The 26,943-nt window shown below is 34.9% G+C and overlaps 1 protein-coding gene across 2 annotated transcripts in view; it reads right to left on the bottom strand.

Moving 5' to 3' along the window:
* Positions 1-2,838: 2,838 nt before the first annotated feature.
* Positions 2,839-26,943, bottom strand: part of PSMD14 (proteasome 26S subunit, non-ATPase 14) — a 46,155-nt gene continuing 22,050 nt past the window's right edge. For both annotated transcript variants that reach the window (XM_033064786.1, XM_033064787.1), the window contains 9 exons: positions 26,776-26,847; positions 26,331-26,450; positions 25,187-25,257; positions 24,066-24,216; positions 12,191-12,298; positions 9,045-9,119; positions 6,640-6,765; positions 5,438-5,500; positions 2,839-3,277 (listed from right to left, as the gene is read on the bottom strand). In XM_033064786.1, coding sequence (XP_032920677.1) covers positions 3,179-3,277; positions 5,438-5,500; positions 6,640-6,765; positions 9,045-9,119; positions 12,191-12,298; positions 24,066-24,216; positions 25,187-25,257; positions 26,331-26,450; positions 26,776-26,847 — 885 coding nt within the window. In that variant the 3' untranslated portion in view covers positions 2,839-3,178. The remainder of the gene's footprint in view (positions 3,278-5,437; positions 5,501-6,639; positions 6,766-9,044; positions 9,120-12,190; positions 12,299-24,065; positions 24,217-25,186; positions 25,258-26,330; positions 26,451-26,775; positions 26,848-26,943) is intronic.

Below are 26,943 nucleotides of genomic sequence, written 5' to 3' on the forward strand. Positions count from 1 at the left end.
GCCTTTACCAAGCACCAGTCTCAATTTCTCTTCCTAGGGAAGCCTGCCTGAGAGTTTAAAAGCACAGGGTTTGGTTTTTTCTTTTTTACTTTTTTTTTTTTGGCTTTTTTTTTTTTTTTTTTTTTGTGGGTTTGGGGTTTGGGTTTTTTTTACTGGGCAGGAGTTCTCCTGTTCCATTCTTCTTAGTTGTCCCCTTAGTGGCTTGGACTTCAGGTGTTTTATAGACCACATCTCTTTCCAGGTGACATCAGCAGCCCGCTTCAAATTTCACTGACAGATAATGCAGCCAGAACCACCACATAATAAAACTGAACCACTGCGTAGCTGCTTGAAGCCAGACTGAAACTTTGCAAACTCAAATCCAGAGAAGACTAGAACCAGGATGACTTGTCAGAATGTGTATTTCAATGCTCTCAAATCCCATGGCCATTTATTTTTCTGTTGCTTAACCGTGAGCTACTTCGGTTATTTGGTATTTCATAGATGCCGACATACACACACTCTCTGCAAGGAAATTATTCTAATAAGACAATTTATGAAGCAAAAAGCAAGCAGTTCACTGTTCTATTCGAGAGTTCAGCACATGCAACTTTCCATACACCACCTTTTTTCACTGTTAAGAAAACAGTTTCATTATTATCAGTTCTAACTAATGTTTCCGACACTTGTTTCACCAGTGCTCACCCTTCCCTTTCCCTATCTGCAACAACAGAACGGTAATGGAGTTACACAGGCAGGAGATGGACCGAATGCAGATCAACCCTCGGAAATGCTGTCCTGAATTACAGAGCTACAGCCATATAGATGCAGAGCTGCAATGAATTCAGTGGTATACTGCCAATCACATGGAAGTGCTAATATATGCCAAAAATCTTCAGTGCACAACTCCTAAACTGGTATAATAGGGGGGATATGCAATGGCAGGTGGTGTTACAGAATCGTCATAGAATGGAGTGAGGTTTGCTAATACAATATGCCCGTCCTTCGCGCTGACAGGTGACAAGGGGTCATGCTGCTAATGAAGGTCTGCTCCACTGCGGCTGGAGGCTCAGAAGGTGGCTGCTTGAAAATCTCTTTCTTCCTCCAACATCGAATATGGGCTGCTGCTTTTCAGTTGTGGCATACACACAATTCTTCCAAATCCTCCGTGTAGCTCCTAAAAGCACTGGACAAAAATAAGGAAGGATGTCCCAAAACCCTGCCTTTTTATTATTCATGTAATATCTAGGTAAATGGAAAATTGTGCCTCCAAGTTAAACTGAAGAGTGAAAAGAAAGCAGGGTACCAGAGCACAAGCTTATACTACAGGAGATCTGCATCTCCAACAGACTCCCTTCAGCTACCCTCTGCAAGATGTACATTTGTCAAAATTAATTTAGAATATGTAAGACTCACTGGTTTGTCTCCCTGCTTACACCAGCCTCTCACGCATGTATACACTGCAGCACTGCGCTAGCTCCTCTCCTGTTCTGCAGTGCCATGTTACCCACGACCTGCCAAACTCTGTCTCCCTCGTGGTGTTACACGTGTGTGTGGGAGTAGAGAGCGGCAGGGATGCAGATCCCCCCTGGCAGACGAGCCCCAGGGCAGGTCCCTCAATCAGCTTCTGCCCCATCTCACCCCAGGCGTGCGCATCCGGCACGGCGAGGCCCGAATGCAGCCCTCCTCAACCACCCGCAGGTTTGCAGTGGGGACCTCCAGAAAGAACTTCCATTTAACTACACACAGCCAAATGTGGTTTGGTATGTCTCCATTTTCCCAGTCTGATATTCCACTGCCTACTGTGGGGGCAGAGGGAAGGCCATAAGGAGGGCAGCTGCAAAAATCTGCATGCTTCCCTCTGAAGTAAGTGCACGCTAAATATACTTTGAGAGAGAGTTAGTCTAAAATAGTAAATTAAAAGGCCTCAATAAGAAATTTTAAACAAAAGAAAAATATTTGAATGGTAAAGTGTAAGTAAATATCAGCATAAGCCAGAAAATAAGACAATTTAATGGGTTATTTCCTTAGTATGCAAATAAGAAGTAAATTTTAAAAAAATTATCTTCAACAAGAGATGTAGATTTTAAATATTTGCCCACTACTACTATTGCTGTTTATTAAAAGAACCCCCAAACTAACAGTAAAAAAAAACTTCTTCCCAGACAAAATAATCAAATCAACCTAAGCAACATTCAACACTTGAAAAAAAGAACCCTAATGAAAAATTCCAATCAGTCCCTGCCCAAAACCCAGAGCCACTCCCCAAACCCAGATATCTGGCTATGCCTGCTTCAAACCAAGCAGCCAAACCACTTGCCTTCCTGCAAAACGTTTCCCTCTTCAGTCAGTGGAAATGGTTTTAAATGTCATATTCTAGTTGGGACTCTTTGCATATATTTATATATATGGACATCTCATGTATGTTCTCTCACAGGAGGGTGGGTTCATGTAACCTAGCACAGCCTCTGTCACTTCAATGTTTATTCTCAGAATACTGCTATTTATGACACCACTTGTGAGAATTCTGTGATTCAGTTATCAGCAACTGAATTAATTTCCTTAAGGTCAGTTGTCTTCTGTAGATATTAAGGTTTGAATAATATTCAAAAGGAGCTGACAGGAATTTTCAGCAATTTTGGTTTTGTACATCCTCAGAATTCAGCACTATGATGTTTTATTTTAATCTCCATGAGAGTAACTGGTAATCAACGAGAGCCAAATTCCAATAGAGAATTTTTGCTTTCCTAGCAATTAGTATCTCAGTAGTTTTACAGTGGGGAGAAACAAACGTTTACTAACACTTTTTCTAAGTTTGTTAATTGCCGCTGTCCTTTCTCAAAAAACACTGTCCAGAACTTAAGACAGATTTGTAAATGTATTTTTATTATGTTGCAACAATCAAAATATATATGTACTACTGATTTCCGCCCCCCCACCCCAAATATTAAATGAAAACGTACTACATTTTTTTCCCACATTGTGTTCTTGAATGCTTTGGAATCTGTGAGGACCCTGACATAAAGAAACTGAAGCAAATGCACAATTAGAGACTGAGAGGTGTTACAGTGCTGCACTTACATTGCAAATGAAGTCAGATGTCTCCGTTTAATCAAATAGAGCCTTAACAGTCTCTGTTTCGTGAGTATTAGAAACAATAAACAAATATACAGAGGAAGTATCACAAACAGTAACTTGGTTATTTAAATACAACTGTATCCAACATAGCAGCTAAACACTGGACAATGTTTGAGGTCATCAGCACATCCACATGCTCTTCTAAATGACGTTTAGGATCCTGAAATACAAAGGATGTCATGAGAGGAATGATTGAAGCTCATCTCTGAAAGATTTCACTGACTTCAAGTCTATTTAAGATGTCTGCAAGTAAAATTAACACAGGCCAGTAATGCTCCTAAATTTTTGATTCTAGGAAGACCTAGAAAATGATTGAATTTCCATGAACAAAATTCTATTAATTCATGCTAATGGTTAAGTTGAGGATAGGTTTAGGAAGTAAATTTCTATCCAGCATATCAAGAATAACCATGGCAGCTGAGAGTTAGTTTTAAGGACAACACACAACATGTGAATTTTACTATACACCTCACTAAGGCCAATATTTTAATCTTAGTTCTGGTAGATTGCAATTTGTTTTCAGATCTTTGCACAAATGTGTTCTAATCCTGCAAAGATTCAAGCATCATCTAACGCAGTCTTTGAATAGTTGTGTTGACTGCAAGAAAATGAGTGTATCTATACCCAGAAAAACATGAAACATGAACAATGCCTTGTTCAAATGCTCTTAGAAATTGAATGTTAAGCCTGAGCAGTTTTCTGAAAATACATATCCCCACACACTATTACTCAATTGATGTGGGCATTTGTGGGCATCTGCATGCAACAATAAGATTATTCCTGGTAGAAAATCATACCCATGCACTTCTTCAGTTTCACCACTGATATTAAATAATTAAGCACCAAATACTGCAAAAATATCAGGCATACCTCAAAAAGATGTCTAAACTTTACTATAGTATTATTGCAGTAATTCTTGTGTGTAAAGAAATGAAAATATGCAAGACAATCATGCATGGGAACTGTAACTTCTTTAAAAGATGGAATTATGTTAAGATGTAATGAATCCATCTAAATTTATATAGAAGAGTGCTACTGAATCAGTATATGCTGATTCTTAAGTAATTCCTTTTCAAAGATCAGACAGTTCTCCAGTATTCTTTCTGTTCCTAACAAATTATACACCTAATAACATAATATCCCTGTTGTGAGTGGTTGTTTGTTTACAGAGCTTTTTATCTAAGTCACATAAAAAACCCCACTTGAAAATTACTTCACTGAATTTTTTTTTTTAATTTAGAGAAAACTTAAAAATTTTATCAGGAAAGAAATTATTTTCTTTTTGAAGAGCTGTATCAAAAGAGAGTATTTTTTCACGTAACAACTAGTGAAGCTCAACTTCTGTTTGAGATGACATCATAACCCTTAAAATACAACCCTTCTTACATATTTTATATGTATATATTTATGTATGTGTAGGTGTGCATAAACTCCATTGTTCTGAATGCTACAGAAATACATGAGTGACTGAACAATAGTGCAGATGTGTTATGACATTGCTGCTAGAAGCTGACACATAAGAGCAATCCAGAATCTTTTAAATTCTTCTACTGCTACTAGCAATACAAGTACTGGTTCTTTAAGGACACACTAGATATTTTAAAAGCTATTTCTTGTTTCCATTGCCCTTCTTGAACACAAGCTCTTACAAATTTGCTTTGCTCTCCTCTTGCTCACAAGAACTGTTGAAATCAAATATAGAATAGTAGTTTTTTGTTGAATCTTTAAAAAGACATTCTATCATAATGCTGCAAAGGGATGGAATGAATTGAGTGGGTATTACAGGTTTCAGCTGTGGTCCTAAACAGTTTTCCTCAAACACCAATACAAAGGAACTCACCCTACCTGCCAAGTGTGTCTGAGAGCTAAGCACTGACAGTGTGTTCATGAACTGAAGACAGGGGTGAGCTGGCTCTTTAGCCATGATAATGTACAAACACACCCTCCTCACCTCTGTTTCCATGACCACCATTTTTTACCTGTCTCCAGTTTAGGTCTCTCTGACACACACTTGGATATCTTTATGTCTCTTATAATAAGTTAAAACAAATTAAGAAGGAAAAGGGAACACCAAATTTCAACACCGCTCCTCAGCATATAATAAAAAAACATGTAGAACACAGCTTGCAGATATTCTGCTGATTACCCACAGTCAAAGGTCCCATTCCTTGCACAACCTTCAACAAAAATAAATTTATTATTTGAAGCATTGAGGATATCATGCACGTAGAACTAAAATCACCTATGCACATTTAAAAAATTAGTATGTAGAATGAACGAAGCATATCATTCCACCTCACTCTAATTCATCACACCTCACCTGCTTGCCAACATTTTTTATTGCCAGCTGTTCAGGTGTCATCTTATCTTCTTCTTCAACAGCCTGTGAAAGAAACACAGAAAAGGTCAGTGTTTCAGACTTCGTTTACTTTTTCCCCAAGCCCCATATTCTCAAAATACAATTATGTTCCTTAAAAAAAAAAAAATCAAACAGCAACACATTTCAGAAAGTCAAAAGGAAAGGTATTTCAGCTTTTCAGCAGACGTGGTTTTAATTACTGAGTGTTAGTGCAAGAGATCAAGGAAAATTCTTAAATACTTATGAATGGTTTTATTGTCAGATATTAACCAAAATGTTATTAAGCAAAAACCTTAAAATGAGCGGTATCAATAGTTACAGATAGTTGAAAATGGCTAAAATAGTAAAACAGAACCAAACGCAACATTTTTTATACTGTTTTAACTACTAGAGATTTGATCTCAGAAAATTTTTGTACTGTTTAAAGTAATTTATTTTAATCTATTTTGATGCTGTTATGTTGCCTTTAAATGCAGTGTCTTCATAAAGTTCATCCACTAACTTAACTAGTGAATGTAATACTGAATTTTGGTTCTAAGGACTTCCAAGGAGTTAAAAAAATAACACTTGTTAAGAAATACGGACATGATTACTATTTATAGAATGCTTGTTGAGATCTAGTATTTGTAAGAAATATTTCCAAGTGTGTATAAGCGGTATAAGTAGCTGTGATTCCTCTTAATTACAACACCAATAACAAATTTCTTATCTAAACAGAACATTGAGTTGGGCTCTGGAATGTGTTCTAAATACTTATAGCCTATCTACTAGATTGATACAGATAGATAACCTTTACTCTGCCACAATGATTAAACAGTCCCTGACTGAAGGATTGAAAAATACAACTAACTGCTCATTTTGATCCACAGAAATCTTACATTCTTGTCACTAAGTAAAAATACAAAATGGATATGATCACTCATATTTCAAAGCAAAGCATGTAGCTAAACACTTTGACAAAAGTTTAGGGCAAGAAGTGTCGTGGCAGTGCCTGAGGAGCTAATCTGACAACTTCACACAGAAACTACACATAGCTGATTAGTATGAGCTACAGTCATTCTGAACAAAGCTTGTGATAATCAATTCCTTCTGAAATTAAGCAATTAATTTCTTCACTTCATAAGCACAGCTACAGTTATACTATCATTACAGGATATGAATACCTTGTTATAATTCTTAGCTAGTTCTAACATCTCTTTCACTACTGTTTCATTGAGTTTGCAATGTTCACTGTAGTCCTGAAGTGTCAAACCTTCCATCCAACTCTTCTTATGCAAATTTAGCAGCATCTGCAAGACAAAACCTCTTTAGAGCATACTTTCAGAATATTATGAAGATCTCTTTGACGCAACTGATTTACAGTAAGAAGAATATTAAAAAAATTGATCTTACAATGTTAGTGTTTAAATAGAGGAAATACAATGATCAACTATTCTGCTAGAGTAGAAGATAGATTTGCATACTTTTTAAAGATTGAACTACTTGAATCCTAAATATGAAAATGAGGCATGAAAACATGGGTCACATTTACTATGACAGGAATATGTAGATTTGTTTTCTGTGATATGTTACTTTTGCTGCAGGTTGAGAATGCACAATTGTCCTGTAGCAGGGCTAAGAGCAAATTGAATACTTTAGCCGCCATATGAGGAACAGTTGAAGCTTTTGGCCTCTGACAAAGTTGGAAACTGTTTTAACGCGTCGATTAAATTCATAAAAGTTACATAGGCTTCACTGATTATCTGTTCCGTAAGCAAGCAACTGACAGTTATGATAAAATTTGAAAGTGACCAAAGTACGACTTGTGTCTTTGCCTCATACAGAATAAACAAGAATAAAAACCATCAGATAGAAATGTGCAGAGATTTGATAGTGATAAATGCAGGCACTATTACAAAGGTTTAACTTGACTTTCATGCTATCTTGAAAGAGCAAAGGAAGAGTTATAACAGCAATTTTTTTATTTTCATTAATAAAGAAAGTGTGTTTTGTGGACCTTCTGCACACTTGGTGACTGTAGGGAGGACCCTTCCAAACAGCTTCAGCTTGCCTTCAATTTGTGAACATTTACATTTTTGAGAACTCGTAATCCCTGTAATTGCTATCACCTGAATAAAAGTACCTTCATCCTATGGAGAGCTTCCAAAGAAACCTGTCTTTGGAACATGTGAACTGAGTTGAAAGTTTGTGTCATAATTGTGTTAGCAAGATCTTAGCTACTGACAGAAGGAGTCGTAGGCAAACTGCATATGGACAGTTTAGCTAGGCTATCTTGATTTTAAAATTAAGGTTTGGTGTGATGAGCTCCTAATCTAATACATGAAGAATGTACTCTTCTTACTACAGATGGAGACAACAGATCACCATCACCACGAAGGGGGTTTAAGATATGTATGAAGCTGCCTCATGAAAAATGTGAGAGAGAGTTATTGCCTCACAGATTAAAGTCTTCCTAACTTGGTCAAGATTATTCTCCTACTTGCAAAGGTAATAACTCACACAAAGCCATGGACAAAACTACACACTTGAAACTTCGGACAAGACTGGATTTGCCAAATTGTTGCATTTGACTGGAAACAACAACCCCGTGGAAGCCTCACCGAAATTTCCTGAGAGAGCTGGTTTTGTGGAATCAACTACTCTTTTCCATAACAGTGAGGTCTTGAAAGTCTGATACTGCACTAAAACTGGTTGTGCATTTCACGCATTCCTTCCAACTCCTTATTTGTACACATACTCCTCCACTATTTGAAACTGGTTTTTTTTCTGATTACTTGTAACTCAACAAGTCTGAATTCTGTGAAAAAAACTATTCTGACCATTTCATCATAAGCTTTGAGATCAATTTCTATCTCTAACAAGGCCATGAAAATGCACAGACATATCAGAGAACATACACAGAGGATAGAATCTAGCTTTTCAAGAATTAACTTCTGCAGATGATACATAAGCTTTTTTTCTTTCTTTTTGTTTTCCTGGTTGAGACTCTCAAGCTAGATTTTGCACATAACTTGAAGAAGTTTGATGCAAAAATAAGAAAAAACATTTGCTGTCAGTTACTCCATAATATTTCTTCTGTAAATGCAGGACATCACTACTTCCTGATATTCAGTGACATCTTGGGGAATTCCAACCAACTGGAAGTACCTTCACAGCAAATAAAAACGCAACGTCTCTTGGTTATACATTCCATTCTGGAAAACACAGTTAAAAATTCTCCTAGCTTCAGGAATTCCAGCCTGTGAAAACTGAAGGCAGCTAGTATGTCTTTCAGCTTCATCACTGAAAACTTGAAACTTTGGACCAACTTAGGTTCAGAGAACAGCACGACGACTTTCCATAAGGACCAAAAATGTTGTCAAACTGTTCATAGGGTCATTAGAACGTGGTTTTGAAAGTTTCACCACCATGACTGTACATTCAAGTGCTTTCTGGAAGAGAAGCTACCTATTCCAGGAGAGTTAAAATAGTTACTGAGGGTAACAGCTGTTGAAATCTGAATATTGCCACAAATTCTAAATGTTTGTATAATGTTCCTGGTACTCAGAATTAAAGCTGAAACAATTACCTTCTGTTCTAGTTCATTCTTCCTGTAGTTGATGGTGATGGAATAGTAATGTCTGTTTAGTCCATGGATTAGTGCCTGCAAAATTTAGGGGAGAAACTGAATTAAATCACCCACCGCCGAAATGAAGCAGTATCAGGAGAAAGCTAATTTCAATATAAACATCTTTAAACATCCCTCAGATAAAAGAAAAAAACATGAAGAAAAAATACAGAGACTATAAGGAGATATGAAGTAAGTATACCTGGTTCTAGTTCTTTTTTTGTGCTCATTAACTGACAGTTATGCTTTCTATTTCTAAACCACAGATTTTTTTCACACAGTAGCAACTATAATAAGAAAAAATGGCAACTGCCTTCAAACATTTGACCGATACATATGCACAAGCATATTTCTCTCAAATTCTTCCTCTCTCAATACATTTGGTTATCACTCCTATTAAAATATTCTATTAAAATATTCTGCTACAAACAAAAGACTATTTGCTATTTATTTATAACCACTGTCAACATTCCCAAGTTCATTCTCCAGGGTACAACATGAAGAGGGTTTAAGTGAAGCAAGCAAAAACCTCAGTCAGAAAATGTGCATCAAATTAACCTTGAATATTAAGATTAATTTTATTTTTAAACCGTAAATGAAGAAAAAACCAAACTACCTTTATCACTATAATTATGCCCTCTGCAAATACAATCTGATCAACTGAAATTAGTTTTAGTGATAGCTGTATGCATGTATTTTCTATTTTGCTCACACACATTAGATATTTCCTTTTACATTTATGACTTAAGGGTGAGTTGCATTAATATTTGGAGAGGTAAAATTATATGATGAAACGTCATCACAACTAATAGAGTCTATTTTCAAATAAAATTTCACATATGAAGTATACATTTACAAACAAGGTACAATAAAGCATACATAAAGTACGCTTTACTTCTTCTGTTTCAAGCATTCCACCTATTTATGTTTAAATATATATATTTAGAGCTATACAAAATGAGTGTGTATTTGCATCTTATGCAACTTAATATTTCAGCATTACAAAATTATATGTATGAAAGCTGAAATGGTTTCACCCATACATTTGAAACAGATTTCTATTGCAAACACATATACAAAGATTAAAAACTAAAGTTTTTTAAAAAGTTATGAGCATTAGCACTTACAGAAAATCATTACTTGTGCAACTTATTTAAATTTAACTTGTAAAAACCAGATTTTATCATCAATAAAGGAATTTATAGTTGGAACTATCAGCAGTAATTTCCACTGCCATTTTCTTACCTCACTCAAAATGACTGCCTATGAGGTTTGGGCGTTAATGTATAAACTCAGGTGTAGGTATCTAAGAAGTTTTCTCAAGTTCTTAAAATTTGATAAACAGGTTTGCCTTCTCCCACTATCCTCTCCCTTTCCTCCCTGCTTCCAAAAACTACCCTTTAAAATAGTGGGAAAATGTAAAAGGTTAACAACTGTAAAAAAAACTGTTGGTAAGGGAACACAAGAAAAAAACCACACACACAAAAAGGGAATGAAACCAAGGCATGTACTATTCTATTATTCTTCTTCCTGAGATTTTAAATGATAATGTCTTACAATGTCCTGTTTCTAGCCCAGCTGAAATCAGTACTTAGTTTGCTTCTGTTCATGGCTTAAAATAAAAGCAAAACAACACTGCAAGAGCTCTTGCAGCTTTAGGAACGGAGTATCATTTAAAATTTTGATTTTTATCTTAACAGTTACATTTGCAATAGCTCACTGCCAGCTTGCAAAAAATCAACACAAACAAAACCTACCCATTTTAATAACAGAAACCCAAAATCCCATGGCCAAAATGTGCCACGCTGTAGTGACAGTGATTTTAAAATAATGAAGCTGAATAATACTGCAGAGGTTTCCAAGGGAAAGCATTACACATGGCCTAGAAAAGCCCAGTTAGAAAAACCTTGAAACATGCAAGCATGGGCTTGCCTACATCCTATCAAGAGTATCAGCTGCTTATTTCATAATCATTATTGTTTGCAGTTTTGACCAATTCAAAAATCCAAAGTAAAACACAGCTCCTGAAGAAGATACTCTTTAAATTTAAGATGCTTTATTGCTAGCATTTTTTATCAACAGCAAAGACTTTCAATGTATTAGTAACAAAAAAACAACTTTTGCAAGATAGGGGTATGGTGGTCTAGGACCTCCCAAAGGATAGGTCTCTTATAGCACAAATTCAGCCATTATCTCAGCTCTGCTCTGACCAGTGGATGGTTTTTTTCTTCAATTTCACCTGGCAAAATATTACTTCTATTGTTCAAGTAATGGAACGAAAAGCAGGAACTGGGCTTCATGGTTTCAAGGACACATGCCTTTAGAATACATAGTAAAGGGGAAAATCTTTTCAAAGGAAAAAAACATTGAGGCAGAAGGATGTCAGGGATAAAAGCTTTAATCACTCCTGAGGATACTTGTTTCAGGACAGAATCTATTTCTCAAAATAAAGGCTTGCTTCAGTGAAGATCAAAACTTTTGTCTTTTTAGTGAATGTCAACTTCAGAAATCAAACCTTGAAAATTTAAGTTTCACAAATGTGTATTCAAAAGAAACATTACAGCAGAAGTCAATCAGGCATCCATTTTATCCATTGAATTTCCTCCTCCCCCTTTTTTTCCCAGCAAATTACTGCATTACATAAAAATCAGAGATTGACTATTTAAGACACAATACAAGGTTTAATCTAGATTACATAATAAGCAAGAACCTCTATAAACTTAGAGTAAAAAGAAAAGAGAGAACTTTTCCCACAATTTACTTGTAACTAATCTTGAAGAAAGTGGAGATGTTGATAAGCAGCAGTTTTTCTGCAGGAGTGAAAACAGCACCTGTCTTACATCACGTTATGTCACTGTCAAAAGTTTGCATTTCCATGAATCTTTGCCGTACACATTAAACACATGCATTCACACTTAGGTAGCTAATTTAGGGGCCAGTTTTAAACCCCTCATATCTACTTGTCCATGGATGAATCACTATAAATGCACGGTGAAAAGTGCAATAGAGAGAACAATAAATAATTTCTAACTGATTGTTTTAAGTATCTTTCCCAAAAACTGATGAATAAATCTCGCAATTTACAGGACTATCAGTACTAGGTTTACCTGGATAGATGGCTTGTTTAAGTGACCCAGATTTGAAGTTGTTTGTCTTGGTTCATGTCCTAAGACCATCATATTAGCATTGATCAATCTGAAGGCATCAATAACAACCTGTAAAAACAAGATGTCAAGTCAATTCTTTTTAGAAAATGCAACTAATAGAGCCAAGCAACAGTGGACAAGGCACAATCAACTCTCATCTGTTTTTGGCCTTTATCCAGAAAATCATTTAATTATAATATTAATAAAAAAAGAACCTCCTGCTGGCTATGTGATCAGCACACTACACTACCTTGTATTGTAAGGTGACACCAATTATTACCTTTTCTATAGAACTGTAAGTTTTATATACATTATATCACCATATAACGTTGAATTTTATGTACACTTACTCTAAACCTCAAAACTATGCATATGTTTGTCACCTAAATCTTATCCAATCAAAATGAATGACAGAGAGAGACTAAAACTGAAAGTGAGCACAAGCTAAGGGACCAAGTCTAAAGCCCAGTCCTGTCACATCAATTATACTACCACAATACTTGAAATGACAACAAAATTATAGCCAGCAAGGAACTTGCCCCATGTATTCCCTTCTAGTCAGATGCTTTTTGCTTCTTATGACTACGAAAGGGTCTATAAACTGTCTGATGGATTAAAAAGTCCTTGTCAGTGTCATGCTCAGGAGTAAAAAATAGAGTAAAAGAAAACCAAGGTCATTTATGATTTAAAGGTACACGGTAGGCAGTATTCAGTGCTATTTTATTGCAAATAATGTAAACCCATCACTCAATCTTACTCTGACTTGTGCTAAATTTGTCTATGAAAATTTTTGGAAAGAGAAATTCATGGTCCCATGCTATCAAATCCCCACCCCTAGCCAAAACCTATAGGAGCTGAAACAAACATAAGAACATACCAGCAATACACTCAAACCCACTCTCACTGTGTCCTGACCAGTACAGGTTCATAACTGCAAGAAGAATTCTTGTTTAGGGTCCAGTATTTAACAGTATTACCTGTACCAGTGCAGGTACAGCCTTGCACATCCACTAAAACAGTACCAGGCAGACGCTGCAGGCATCTTGTCTGCATATGTTTGAAGAGTTATTAACTTAAATCTCCTTTTAACAGCTTTTCTATAATAATTTTTATTTTTTTCTTCTCTGCATGATGGGTTGGACAACAACAGATGCATTTACATGGCTGGTTGGGTATTCTGAGGAATTAGACTCAAACCTTCTTTATGTCAAACAAACAAGAAATCAACCACTGTTACTGAAAGTCTGCAGAGAAAGAGGCATTGAGTCTCCACTTTGTTCCAGCATTTTCTTCTCCATTTACACAAATATTAATTCATAACTAAATAATGTGCAGTTTCTAGGACTACAAGAAAAAATATTGAGGTCCTTCATGTGGAAATGAAATTAATTGGCAAGTATTTATAACAAAAAAATTATCAGGTGTAAACACAAGAAACCCACAACCTTATCACCTGTTGTGATTTACTTTTAAGACCCAAGTGGTGTTGACTGACTGAGGGTCACTAAGGCTATTGCTTGGTCTCTCAGCCTCTGGCCAGATCCACCTGCGTATGCCATGTTTTCAAATTGCACGCATGAAACCTACCAAAAACGATCTTTATTAAAAATGTTCAGCTGTGTCCCAATTAAAGTGAGCTACCAGTGGTATTTTTTCCCTGAACAATAAAAAACCCACAATTCAGATTTAAAATGCAGCAGAAGTATGCTATCTGATACCAATGCTATAAAAAAAGGAATTACATTTAGAAGAATTCTTAAAAATATCAAAAACAGATACTATATATCTCTACATCTTTTCTCATAACTAAGAAGTAATTAGGTTTTTTACCATTTTTCTCTATTTTAGAACACTCGTAAGAAGCTTTTGTATCTTTGTATTCTATTTTAATCAGATGCTCTAATTTATCAACACCTGGAAATGCCCAAACATAACAGGCAGTATAAACGAAAAAGTCAAGTAAACCAAGAAAAAAAAGAAAAGCACACCACCAGTTCTCCAGAGACTAGCCAGATAATGGAAAAAAACTAAGCAAGCAAGCAAAAATTCACCCTGACGAGCAAGAAACATGAACTTGGCAGTACAGTAGAATGACAAGGAGTTGCTTTATAGCTTACTAACAGCCTCACTTCTAAACTTGAATTTAACTGAGAACTTTATTAGACAACATTGAGTTATCCAAAAAGAATTGCATTGTCCAGCATGGCTTTGTTTTGGGGCTTGAGTCATTTTTTTTTTTCAAGAAAATTCAATATTTTGGTTAGAGTTTCCAGATTAGTTGAATTTCACATTAAAATATGAGAACAAGTTCCTGAGTTATTTATGAGTGATACTGAATATTGCTCAAACATCTTAATTCTGACCAGAAGTAACTTCCACTATGTTTCGGATATAAGCTGCATGGGAATACACTACACTCTCTGGCTGTCCTCCTGCAGGAATGACATGCAAGTATTTCCTAAGTAGAACAAATATAAATATAAGAGAAACCAGTATGAAAAACTGAAATTACAAACACCAAATATTATGCTTTTAAAAGGGATAAAATTACAGAGGGGTACAAAAGGTCCATGTGCAAATGCTATATTTTGTCTTAGTTGCACTCTGATGACCAATGGTAACTAAATACTTTAACTACACTAAGATTAAAGGAATTTGCTGCTATCACTATAGCAACCATCTTAAAGAAACTAACATGCTCAGCAACCTGGAGGCTAAATTTAGACCTAATACACAATAAAAACATAAATACAACAATAAATCCTACATATTCATTTCTATGAAATGAATTCCTAGTTGCTTTTTTCACAGTGAGCATAAATCAGTCCCACCTTCAGAAGATTACATAAAAATAAATAGACTCATTAATGTCCAGTGTACTAATGAGCAATGGGTGAAGTAGGTGTTAATTATGCCACAGTAAGATCCAAAAAAAAAGCCCCAGTGAGCACTTGGAGGTGTGTACAAGTTGAAGTCTCCCCTCTAAGTTCGTGTATTTCGAAGTACAGAATGATGCAGGCAGATGACAGAACATGGTCACCCCTTATTCTATGATGGAAATTTAAGACACAGTATTTTGAACAAAGAACTTCCAAGGATTAATTAAACCCAGCACAAAGCAACATCCAGCTGCTTAGATTTTTGTTGTAAAGAGACAGTATTTTCCAAGCAAAAATTTTTTAAGTTTTCATTTTACTTAAATTACCTATGTAATATAATATAACACAGCATGTACTTTTATAGTTAAAATCTGTTTCCAAGCTTCATGCTAGACTCCTTTCCTAAAAGACATTAAAAAGTTAACCAGAAGTCTATGCTATTAGGATGTTTTCCAGAAATTTGAAGGTAATTTTTTTTAAAATGCTCTTCCACAGTGCAACTCTTTCACCACTCTGACCATTTAATTTTTCCTTGTGTAAGTGTCTCCAGACTTTTCAGAGGTCATTTCAACAGCAGACAGCTTATAACAAAACCATTAGCAGTTTGGCTAGCTTAAGGAAACCTCTTACTTTCCTTTTTTGTTTATTATCACTGCATGAATCTGCAGCATATGAGAGTTTATAATTTCTCAGGCTTGTTAAATTCATGTTAAAGGTCTGTTTTCTTGTTGAATAAATTTTGTTCATATAATGCTGCCTATTTCATATACTGAGTCTTTAATAGCACCTTTGGTCTATGCGCAACTCACAGATCAAAACAGAGGACTAAAATAGGGGTTGATGATGCTATTTACATGTGTGATTCCTGCTGTCTTCTTGTTAGTAGCTTTAATATAATAGAAGACCTTGTCTGTTTTGTAATTAACACATCTTTACTGGAGAGATATTTGGAAGTGATTGCTGTGAATATACTGGTTAGTAAAATAAACACAATCACACACCACTTTCTGTTATCAGACAAATTTGTGAATTGTACACATTATACTCCAGATCAACAAACTGTGATATAACAGCCAAGTAGAAGACACATTTATATAACCCTTTATTTTTCTGAAAATATGTATTCAATCTGACCTTGCAAATATAATTAGCTTGTGGGATGTGTGGATTTCAGTACCATGGATGCTTTACTAATTGCAGTTCTTGGAAATAGATACTAAATATTTGGAAGCTGCCAATACAAAATAAAAACTGCATCTTTTTGTACATCTGTCTTAGCTTCAAAATGCATAATAATCTAAAAAACAATAACTATACAGCATTTTTTTAGCATTTGTCTGGGGTCAACAGCCCATACTAGAGTCCATAGAATGTATTTTTAGAAAGAAAATTTACTATTATGTCCTGTGGAAATTTCAGGACAGCTATAATTAATGATTAAAATTTACTCACAATCTAAGATGAACACTGGATGCCTCAACTGCTAGCTAGACAAAAATCTGGCCTCTTACAGTCTCCAGACAGTTATTAAAAATAATGGCTTGATTAAAATACAGGTTATTTAAGAATTCTAGAGTAGACTTCTTTTAGCTTTTCCTGAAAGTGTGAATGCTATTGCTCTTTAGATTCTTACTATCAGATACTGATAATAACTGAATATTACTGGTTTTTCTAAAACAGTCTTTATAACTTTGTGGGGTATTAAAAAAAATATCAGGAGTACTTTACACACTTGATTCTTAAATCCCTCCAATATTAAATTTCCAAACAATACTGAATGAAGTAGTTCTGTTTTTCAAGTGCCACTATATTTCAGTGGTAAACTTCAGTTAGGCGTAAGTCAGTTTTTATTGTCTAAATTAAAAAAAAATCTAACATCAATATTTTTCCAGTGAAGAATCTATGGCATATGGTGACTATCTTTAAAAATGCATTGTGTCCTTGGAATTCAAATAGCAATATATTGTTTATGCCATATGTTTATGAACAAACATACCAGTGCATAAAGACAACTGCAAAGGATAGAGTGTGGTTATGCCAGGTGTGGAAAAAAGAAGTAATGTCCCATCTAAAATCTCTTTTATCACCTGCAACTGACCTGTTATCAACTGCTTAGTTTGTTTCTAGATTCTTTAAAAATGAAATGGAACATGTGACACAGAAGTGCAGTTCAGGTTTATGACCATTTCGTTATTTATGCTGCCATGCACTGTTAGACAACTACAAGTGAAGAACATCTTCTGTCCCCTGCAAGCCCACAACATAAAAAATTCAAAGAAATCGTACTTTTTATGCCATTTCCAATGAAAAGCACTAAGAACTGAAACTGACTCATGCCAAATGCATATCACTGAATTGCTGTGATTGTGAGTTTGAAGTTTGCAACATGGAAATTATTTATAAAATGTCAATTTTAGCTCTGGAAAACATATTCCTAGGAGTATGTGCATTTTCCTTCTCCATCCTTGGAGAATTATTTACTTGTGGTCAAATCTGCAGTACAACTTCAATATCCATACTGGAAGGGGAAGAGAACTACAGCATAATACATTTATCTTGACAAGTGAGGGCATGCATCCATAACTCCCATGTAGCTGAGCCACAAGTTTTAAAGCTATATGCCTTAATGAAGATAAATGGACTATTCTACATCCACCACAGCAAAAGGAAATTAAACATTTAATACTTTCCAATGAAGTCTTGGAACTTTCTGTTTTAGGGAAGGGCATGAACTCAAGTAACCTACATAAATGGTTTAGTAGGTAAACACACATTACTTAATTAAATCACAAGTCCAAAGCACATCACATAACAAATTTTGGAACATTAGGATTGATACTAACAATTTCAGCACTCCATTAAAAAAATAGGAGGTAAAATATGCAAAATATGTTAATCTGGGTATGTATAATCACTCTACAAAATGTAACAAAACAGTGGTGCACTGGCAGTAATAAAATGATGCAGTTTATGCCTAGGTTTACACAGCCTGAACTGAAAACACCAAGTAGCCCACACTGTGAGGCAGACACAATTCATCTCCTACAAATGTGATTCTCCAGGCAAAAGAACATCAATCTTTACTGAATCAACAGCGACCAAACCCAGCACAAACATACAACTTCCTTACTCTCCAAACCAGGCCCCTATTGAAACTTGGTTCTTGCCTAAATCAAACCACAATGTTTCTGTCCAGTCAATGGCAAGAAATAGCATAGTACTGTGAGAGTATCCAAATGTACAATACACTGTGCATAACATTCAGAAATGTACTCTTGACACATCAACCACAATTACATACTGCAAAGTTATGTTATCCATTTTAGAATTTTTCCAATTACAATAGAAAAGTATTAGCAAATCCAGTTCTAATAATGGAAGTTGTTCCAGGTATAAAAGATTCTGACAAAACCGTACCATTTAAAAAATACTTTAATTTACAAATAAATACAAAATTTCTTCTAAATGCTATCTCTATAATAATTCACAATAAATAGACATGTCACGAAACTAGTGATATTTATTGTTTTGTTAATTGCTTTTAATTACTAATTTCAAATGTGTTACTTATTTTTAACTGCACCCTAAAGACTGTTGAGTTCACTTGTGTCTAGGGAAGACTTACTAAGGCAAAGATCAAGACAAGCGCGTGAAGTGGGGAGGAGGAGTTTGGTATATTAAAAAAGTCCTGTTAGGTGGCTCCAATCTGTTGACACTTTTCACAAACTTAATTATTAATGGACTATTTTAAATTTCAGGCATTACACTAGTGTCTCCACACATCTCTTTTAAGGTTTGCTCTTTTTCTGCCTTCTTAAAAAACAATGTCTCTTTAAATCCCATGGTTAATTCAAACCAAGAAGGGAAAAAGACAAGTTCAAAGGAAAATAATAGCACTTTGATAAAAGAGTGGAGGTTTAAAATCATGCAATCTTTAAAAAAACTGGTGGAAAACATGCTCAGCTGAAGAAAATCTTGAAGCTAGAAGGTAATTGCAAAATTCAGGAAATTAATTGTTAAATCGCTGTTTGTTATTGGTTTCAGTGTTTTAGACTAACATGTAATTACCAAATTATGAAACCATTCACACACATATTTCTTGATAAACTGGGAAGATTTGCAGCAAAAGAATGGAAGTCACCAATCTGAAGCAGGGTAATACACAGGCAATTTAATCTAAACTGGAACAGAAAAGTAGTGACAGAGATCAAAACTACTAGCAAATCACCATTTTTACAGTCAGCACTCAACAAAATGACCATCTATTACTCTGAAGAGAAAAAAACTGAAACCAGGTATAAACAAACCCATAATGCTCATATACATCACTAATTACATATCAGTTGTCATTTAGATTTACAAGTACCAATGGACAAATAGGGGAAAGAGGTTGCTAAAACAAGTCCTCCAGCTCTCCTTAGGGTCTTCATTTGTATAAGGAGGATAAAAACCAGCATGTATCTTTCCTTCCCTCCAGGACAAAAAGAGTAATTTTTTTCATACTTCAAAAATTACTAAAATAACAAATGATAAAGTTCAGCACGCTTTTTACCCCCTTTAGAATAAAATTCTACAGATTTCACAAGTTGAACAATAGAAAGTAATTTTCAACTACCAATGAAAAGAAACTGCATGCACGAAATCATTTAGACTACAACCCACATTCTGACTCTCTGAAGTAAAAAATCTTCCTATTGCAGAAGAAGTTGCTTGGACCACAGAACAAGGTTCTTCAATGATGTATGTGGCAGGAGACAGTAATAATAAACTGAAAAGGGGAGCTGCTGACCATATGCATACAAAGGGGAAAAAACAACTGCAAGAAAAATAAAACATTGGAACAGGAATTGCCATGAGGCTGTTGAATCTCAAGACCCAAGTGGACAAAACACTAAGTGAGCTGATCTGAACTCAATGTTGAAACCATGCTCAGCACAAATTTCGGCTAGATGATCTGCAGAGATCATTCTCAACTAGAAATACTTTGATGTACCAGGCTGCCCAAATGTACACATTTATTTTCTTTTACCATCTGAATGAGTTTAAGATAAGGATAAAGTACCACAGCAAAATCCTCTTATGGACATGGCAGGATCTGGTTTAAGCATAAGATTAAGATGTATAGCCTATTTGTTTTTATCTGTCTGAGGTGACTGAAACAGAATTTATAAAAAAGTTATTGCAAAGACAACTATTTTCCTCAGCAAACAATTAAAATAATTTTGCCATAAACAACAGTTTTTCCTACAAATACTTCTGAGAGTGCCTTGCTAGAAAAAAATATAGCCCAACAGAAATCAAAGTTTGTTGTATGAATAAGAGATTTTGCTACCAATCCTTTTAAACACCACAAGTGCCAACAAGTTTCTCAGATGTACAAATCTGCATAATTCTGGATATTTTATCAATCCTTATGCAAGTAATTATTAACCAAGGGAAACCAGTTAACTCTCTCAAAAGAACAAACAATTTTAAATGGTGACTTTGTAATAATAAGATTCAAATTTTAAAACACTTCATAAAAGAAATCACACCTTTTTAAAAAATTAATTTAACAATATAGTGAGTGCAATGGAGTAAGTTAATGCTTTTGTACTTAGAGATACTATGTTACAGTGGGTTTAGTGTAGTTATATTTTTCTTGAGAGGTGATGAACAGCTGCTAAGTTAAGGTCCAAAAAAACACATTTATTTTTAACATTTGGCAAAGGTTTATGGTTCTCTGTACAGACATTTCAAAGTGTATGTTGGAAATAAATATGAAATGTCAATATTTAGCTTTATTCCAGATCTTTAATGAAAGTACTGCTTCTGTGGAATATTCTAAATACGTATTACAGCTTCCATTGCACAGATTGAAAAACTGGAGGGGATAAAAGTTTATTAGTAAGTATAAAATGAAAAAACAGTTACCCAGGTATTTGAGCATGTTTACTTTGACTTCATTCAAGAAATCAAGCTAAAAAAAAGTCAAAACAAAGCTTTTCCTCTCTATGTTCTGAGACCACTGACCTTCAGTTGAAACTCACTGCTCTGTTGAGAGTTTATTTCACAGGCAACTAGAGCACTCTTAGCCTAAATATTGCAAAATATGGCACAGTCATGAAAAAACATACTTTGTGTGCAAGAATAGGTATGTAGAGTAGTAAAATCACTATGTGGAATTACTTGTCCTTCATGTGTGCTACTATATTCATGCAAAAATATCCCAGTCCTAAAATGGTCATTAAATCAGTTGGCATTTTATCCACAGATCTATATGAGTGGTTTATTTTTATATAAGGATTTTATATGACTTTTTATTTTTGCTCATTGGCTTTAAGACATAAAATGATTGGTTTGTATTTTTTAACTGATGAGAATTACAGCGGTTCTTATTTTTAAACTGCAATCATACATCCGTGTGCTATGTAGGAAACGTGTAACTAGACAAGGCAGTTAACAAAGAACTTAACAAGTTTTCATTTTCTACAGTAACAGGGCAAACTGCTTTTTAATGTCTTAGCTAGTCAAGGTGAACCTGAGGTTCCTCATCAAAATTCACTGCAACTTCCTGACACATGAAAATAACCTCTGCCCCAGTTATTCTTCACTAGCACAACCATGACTGCTTCACTGACCATAAACTATGGCAATTTATATGGGCATAGACCTGCCCTGAGGCAGCTTTAAAATTAGCTAATGTGTTATTTTGGGCTTTGCTCTTAAATACATCTAATATCAGACAAAACACGCCATATTAAAATCTTCTATGCCACATGTTCACTGTATTTTTTTGCCAGACAGTCCTGCTAGTATAAGGTATAAATAAGCAATGATCTTGGACTCATGTAGCTAAAGCCCATCAGTATAGTGGTTACTACACCGCAAAAATTACCTCTGCAAGTGGTTCTTCATTTGCTGGTGCTGGCAAATGCAGATACTTTCCTGAAACAGCCTGAGCTCGAGCTCTGCAGCACACGAAGAGGCTCTGGGTGCCATGATAAGTTAGCCAGGCACATGAAGCACTAAAATCTGACCTAAGAAACCCCCTTGAGCTCCAATATATCTGCTCTTCTCTCAGTTCATCTAAAATCCAACACTTTTTAGTGTGATTTTGCCAAGCAGGATCATAAAACTCAAACACATTCCACATCTTCCAAATCAAGAAGCTAATTACAAGTGGTATTCATAATTTGGGAGATTCTTTTTATTTTTAAGCTTTAAAAGATGCACTTGCCAGAAACACGACAGATGTAAATTTTTTTTAACGTGAAACCTGAGAACGTAATTTAATCTGACTGTAGCAGCTAAAAATGTGTATGAAAAACAAACATTACAAGACTTCCAGTAATCTCAAGTACTGGCAGCAACGCCATAAGAGCAGCTGCAACTGAGAAATGCTTAGATGGACAAAAATTTATTCACATTCAAAATAAGTATGCCAAAGATTACTTTACTGAAGATCTTAAAGATCTCAAAGATAGACATCTATGTCAAACAACAGTGGCAATAAAATTATTTTTAAAAGAAGCATTTAGTGAACAAGTGTATTATAACAGCAGTGTGACTTATTGGGAGGCTTTTCTTCCTAATGATTTTAATAGCTAGTGAGGTCTAAATTAATTATGAGTAACAGTCCTGACAATTATATTTTGACAAAACAAAAAGAATCCTATTTCAACATTTCTACTGGAATGGGAAAATAGAAGTTCTAGTAAAAATAATTTAGGAATAATTTAGAGTTCTACTGAATTTTTCCCTCTCCCCAAGAGTACTTATATTTTCTTCTACTCATTAGGCAATTTTAAAAGGAATACAATTTATACAGCTGTCTAATACTTCCCAAACAACCAGAAGCTAATAATTTTTCAATTGCCTATTACATAAAAGTACTTGCTGTAAAATTCAGAATTAAAAAAAAAAAAAAAACCAACTGAAAATGCAACTGTAGCTTCAGAACATTCTGCTATGAAATTAATAGAACCCATAGTGTTTGGTCTCTTTAATAAGATCTGCCTCACAGGAAATGATACCACGGTTTTATAGAAGACGAACAGTTTTAAAATATTTATAAATTTACATGAATATCATCCATATATACCATGACGCATTGCAATAATTATTCTACAATACAATGGGAGTGCATGCTCAAACAAAACACCTCAGCAGTATTTTAAAGCAGTAAACCACCTAGCCAATTTCTGTACGTTCTGTAGTTTTTCTAATCCACTCTCCCTGTGGTTGAGCAAAATCGAATTGCCTCTCACATTTGCAGACAGCTCTGTGAAGGTGATAATAGAGCTGCTCCCTGCTGTCATGAGGCAGGAAATAGGAAAATGGCATATGGGGCTAGAAAGAAATAAAAAGAGAACTAAACAAGAACAAAAGAGATTTCAACAAAGGACAACTATAACCCAATATGCTTTGCAAGTTAATCTCTTTTCATAATAATTTAACCTACTTAATAATTTATCTGCACACTTCTCAAAAATTCAAATGCATGATATCAACTTCTCTGTAAAGTTTGATTGCCTGAAACATTTGGAATAGAAATTTTAACAAAAATCATCATATGCAATGCCTTGAAATCGATGCATTCTTAGTACACATGTTAAGGGGCTGAACCTATTCCAATCTGTTAGTAATTGATCTCAGATTTTGTAGCTAAAATGTAATATGCAAAACAATGTGTACTTGGATTATTAGTTGTAAACCTGTTGAGTGACACCTATATAGCAAAATATTAAGAGAGGATTATGATTGGTTATGTATACTGAAACAGTGTCAAAGATGTCCAGTGTGTTTAAGGACTACTTATATAAGATGCAGAACAAACTGGAAGTAATTATTAATTTACAATGAGAATTTGGTTGGTTTCTTTTTAATGCAGTATGGGCCTCCAAAAAATCAAGTACAGTGCTTCTGTATTAAATCTCAGTGAAGAATCTTAAAAATAAAAAGCAAGCCTACTATACCTTTCCTTTTACACTCTGAATGGGATCCACCACCACAGCAACAGCTCTTTCTGATAAGGCTTCAAAGCTCTGCTGAGTATTGATATCTACACCAGACAACCAACAGCCAAAGCCAGGATGACTATGATACCAACCAACCACCATTTCAGGTCTGAAACAAAGAGGACATTTGAGATTTTTTTTAAATATAAACACTTACCAAAAGAAGAAATAGAAACATATCAGGAAATAAATTAGGATGAGCTGTGAAAAAAACACCATTAGTAATACTCACCATAGTATGGTGAAAACATGGACATGAATAAATGCGACAAAAGAGGACTATCATTAAGGGATACACATTAGCAGTGGTAGATCATGCTTTCAGTTTTTCACCCTGTTACCACACCTTCCCTGAACCAGTTTTTACCCTTTCAGCACTTGAGTAAATATCTGCTCTTTAACTCCTTGGCATCGAAGGTTGAATTTTCACGGCAGAAAGTCCATTTCAGACATGGACAACGGGAACCAACGGTGGGAAAGGATTAAATATCAATTAAACCAGCAGTAGAACTAGGAACTCAGTCAAAAAGCAATTTGCACTGTTCTGTTCAGCTGCTGAGCCTTTTGCTAACATTAATTTTGAAGTTTTTCCCACAGTAAAAGAATTTGAGGAAGCAGACGACAACTGTTGAGAGGCAGGAGTGAAATAAAAATTTGTTTAAATACTAGGATCTTTTGCAAATTTTTTTTCCCTTTCTTTTCATTAAAATTGGTCATGAATAAGTTATAACTTCAAAAATTTTAAAAATTTCTTTAAAGGGTTAAATAAAAACAATCAATCTTTTAAGCAGGTGCTGTGTAGTAATCACCTATGCTAAACTGAGCAGCATTGTAATCTTTCTGGACGATAATCAAAGCTGTAGGTTTAACAGCAGTGACAATCTCCTAACAATTGAAATACATGAGGGGGACTGAATTACTCACTATGCTACGCTACTCACCTAATTTCTGGGACAATTATTTATTTTTAAACATTATTAATAGCCCTTAGATCACCAGTTTTGCAGAAAGCCAGCCGTTTCTTCTAAAAACCGTGGAGGGAGTACTTGTTACTGTCAGCCTTCTTTACAGCGCCTTACCTTCCCGTCTGTTTCAGCATATCCAACATTTTTGCTTGAAATACAGGATCAACTGCCTCCACACTGACACCCTGATTTAAAAGACAGACAAAAATCATAGTAGCTGTATATGAAGCAATATTATCTTTTAACTTGTAACTTCACACAAACAAAAATATTCATAAGCATCTGTTTAAAAAGGCAACCTGCATACTTTAGTACAACATGACAGAACACCCTTAAACGCAAAATACAATTTTTGGAAATGCATTTCAATGTGATTTTTTAAATGCTAAAAGATTATTTTGAATTGCTATTTAAGTAATCTTTACTATGAGTAGACATTATTAAATAGGCATAGGAATTCACCTTTTTCTCCTCTGTTTGGTTTGCAAACAGTGGCCTGTTGTTTGTCCCAAGTTCAGCCCTAAACATTTTCTTCAAGATAAATATCACATACTGGCTTTTTGCAGATTTTGTATTACACACTTGTATCAAACAAACTCAGGACAAAAGCATTTGAAAATGTCATGAAGTGCAACTCTGAGTTACAAAGGAATCATCCCATGCTTGTTTAAAGAACATTTCATTCTCGTTACACAAAACAAAGCAGCATAAATTCCAATTATGCCCCTTGACTCTTCATCTCCTTAATCTGTTCATAAAATGGATATTCTTACTCAAAATTTAAATACATATTTTTTTCAAATCACAGAAGTATCATTTAAGAGACATGCAACTAAGATTAGTCAAAGAGCAAGTCTGAAGTATATAGCACCATCACATTAAAGGGCATGATACACTTCAAATCAATCCTTTTACATTTTGAATCTTCCTGCTGGCTGATAGTATGAGTTCTGAAAGTTATCAATCTATAAGTCTTATAAGCCATGTTCTACCACTATATTTATATATAGAAAAGGACATAATATCTACATATATTGATATACACACTTAAGTACTAGCCTTCACTAAAAAAGAAGTTTTGACTACATTTTTTTTACTGAAACTCTTTAACCATTAGACTTGTTTGTATTCACAGTTTATACTTTCAGATTGCTCCAATGAGGTAAAGCACAAAAAGATTTTTAAAAATAAATTTACCTAAGAAAAAAAAAAAAAAAAAGCAAATAAAATTATCAAGGTCTAAATGTGAAGAACTCACCGTTCCAGACTGTGGCATCGCAAAAACATCAATCACTCTCACAGTATAATCATCAACAAATTCCCCCAGCATCAGACCCATAACTTCCATAGGGACACCAGCACGACCATGCTTCAACATCTGGAATTAAGACCAAATGACACCATATGTTTAACAGAAGCTTCAAGTTTGATTTGAGGTGGGTTTTTCAGCCTTTGTTGATCTCTAGCTAATTTGCAACTTACAGCACTTTTGGAAAATGTAACAAACTATAAAATAGTAAAAACAAAGCCAACAAAAGACAACTAATTAAAATAAGTTTCTGAGGGCTCCAATCAGCATTAATTTACTTTTAAAATAAGTCTGGCCAGTGCTTAGGCAACACGAGTCCATTAACTCTGGACTGCTGCCAGGTGCTCTAACTCCAGCATTATATTCAGACATAGTATGTACATAGAACACTTACTTTCAGCAGTGCAAGGGAAGAGATATAAACCTGTTCCGCTGTATCGACCGCAGGAGCGTCTGTTGGTGGCCCCTATAAAAAGAATAAACAATTATTTTCACCATCATTTTTTTCTGCAGTTTCTAAATATTTTCTTTTGTTTTGTGTGTTACAAAACTTACAGAAAAA

The sequence above is a fragment of the Catharus ustulatus genome, chromosome 7 (assembly GCF_009819885.2).
Source record: "Catharus ustulatus isolate bCatUst1 chromosome 7, bCatUst1.pri.v2, whole genome shotgun sequence".
Taxonomy (NCBI): Eukaryota; Metazoa; Chordata; class Aves; order Passeriformes; family Turdidae; genus Catharus; species Catharus ustulatus.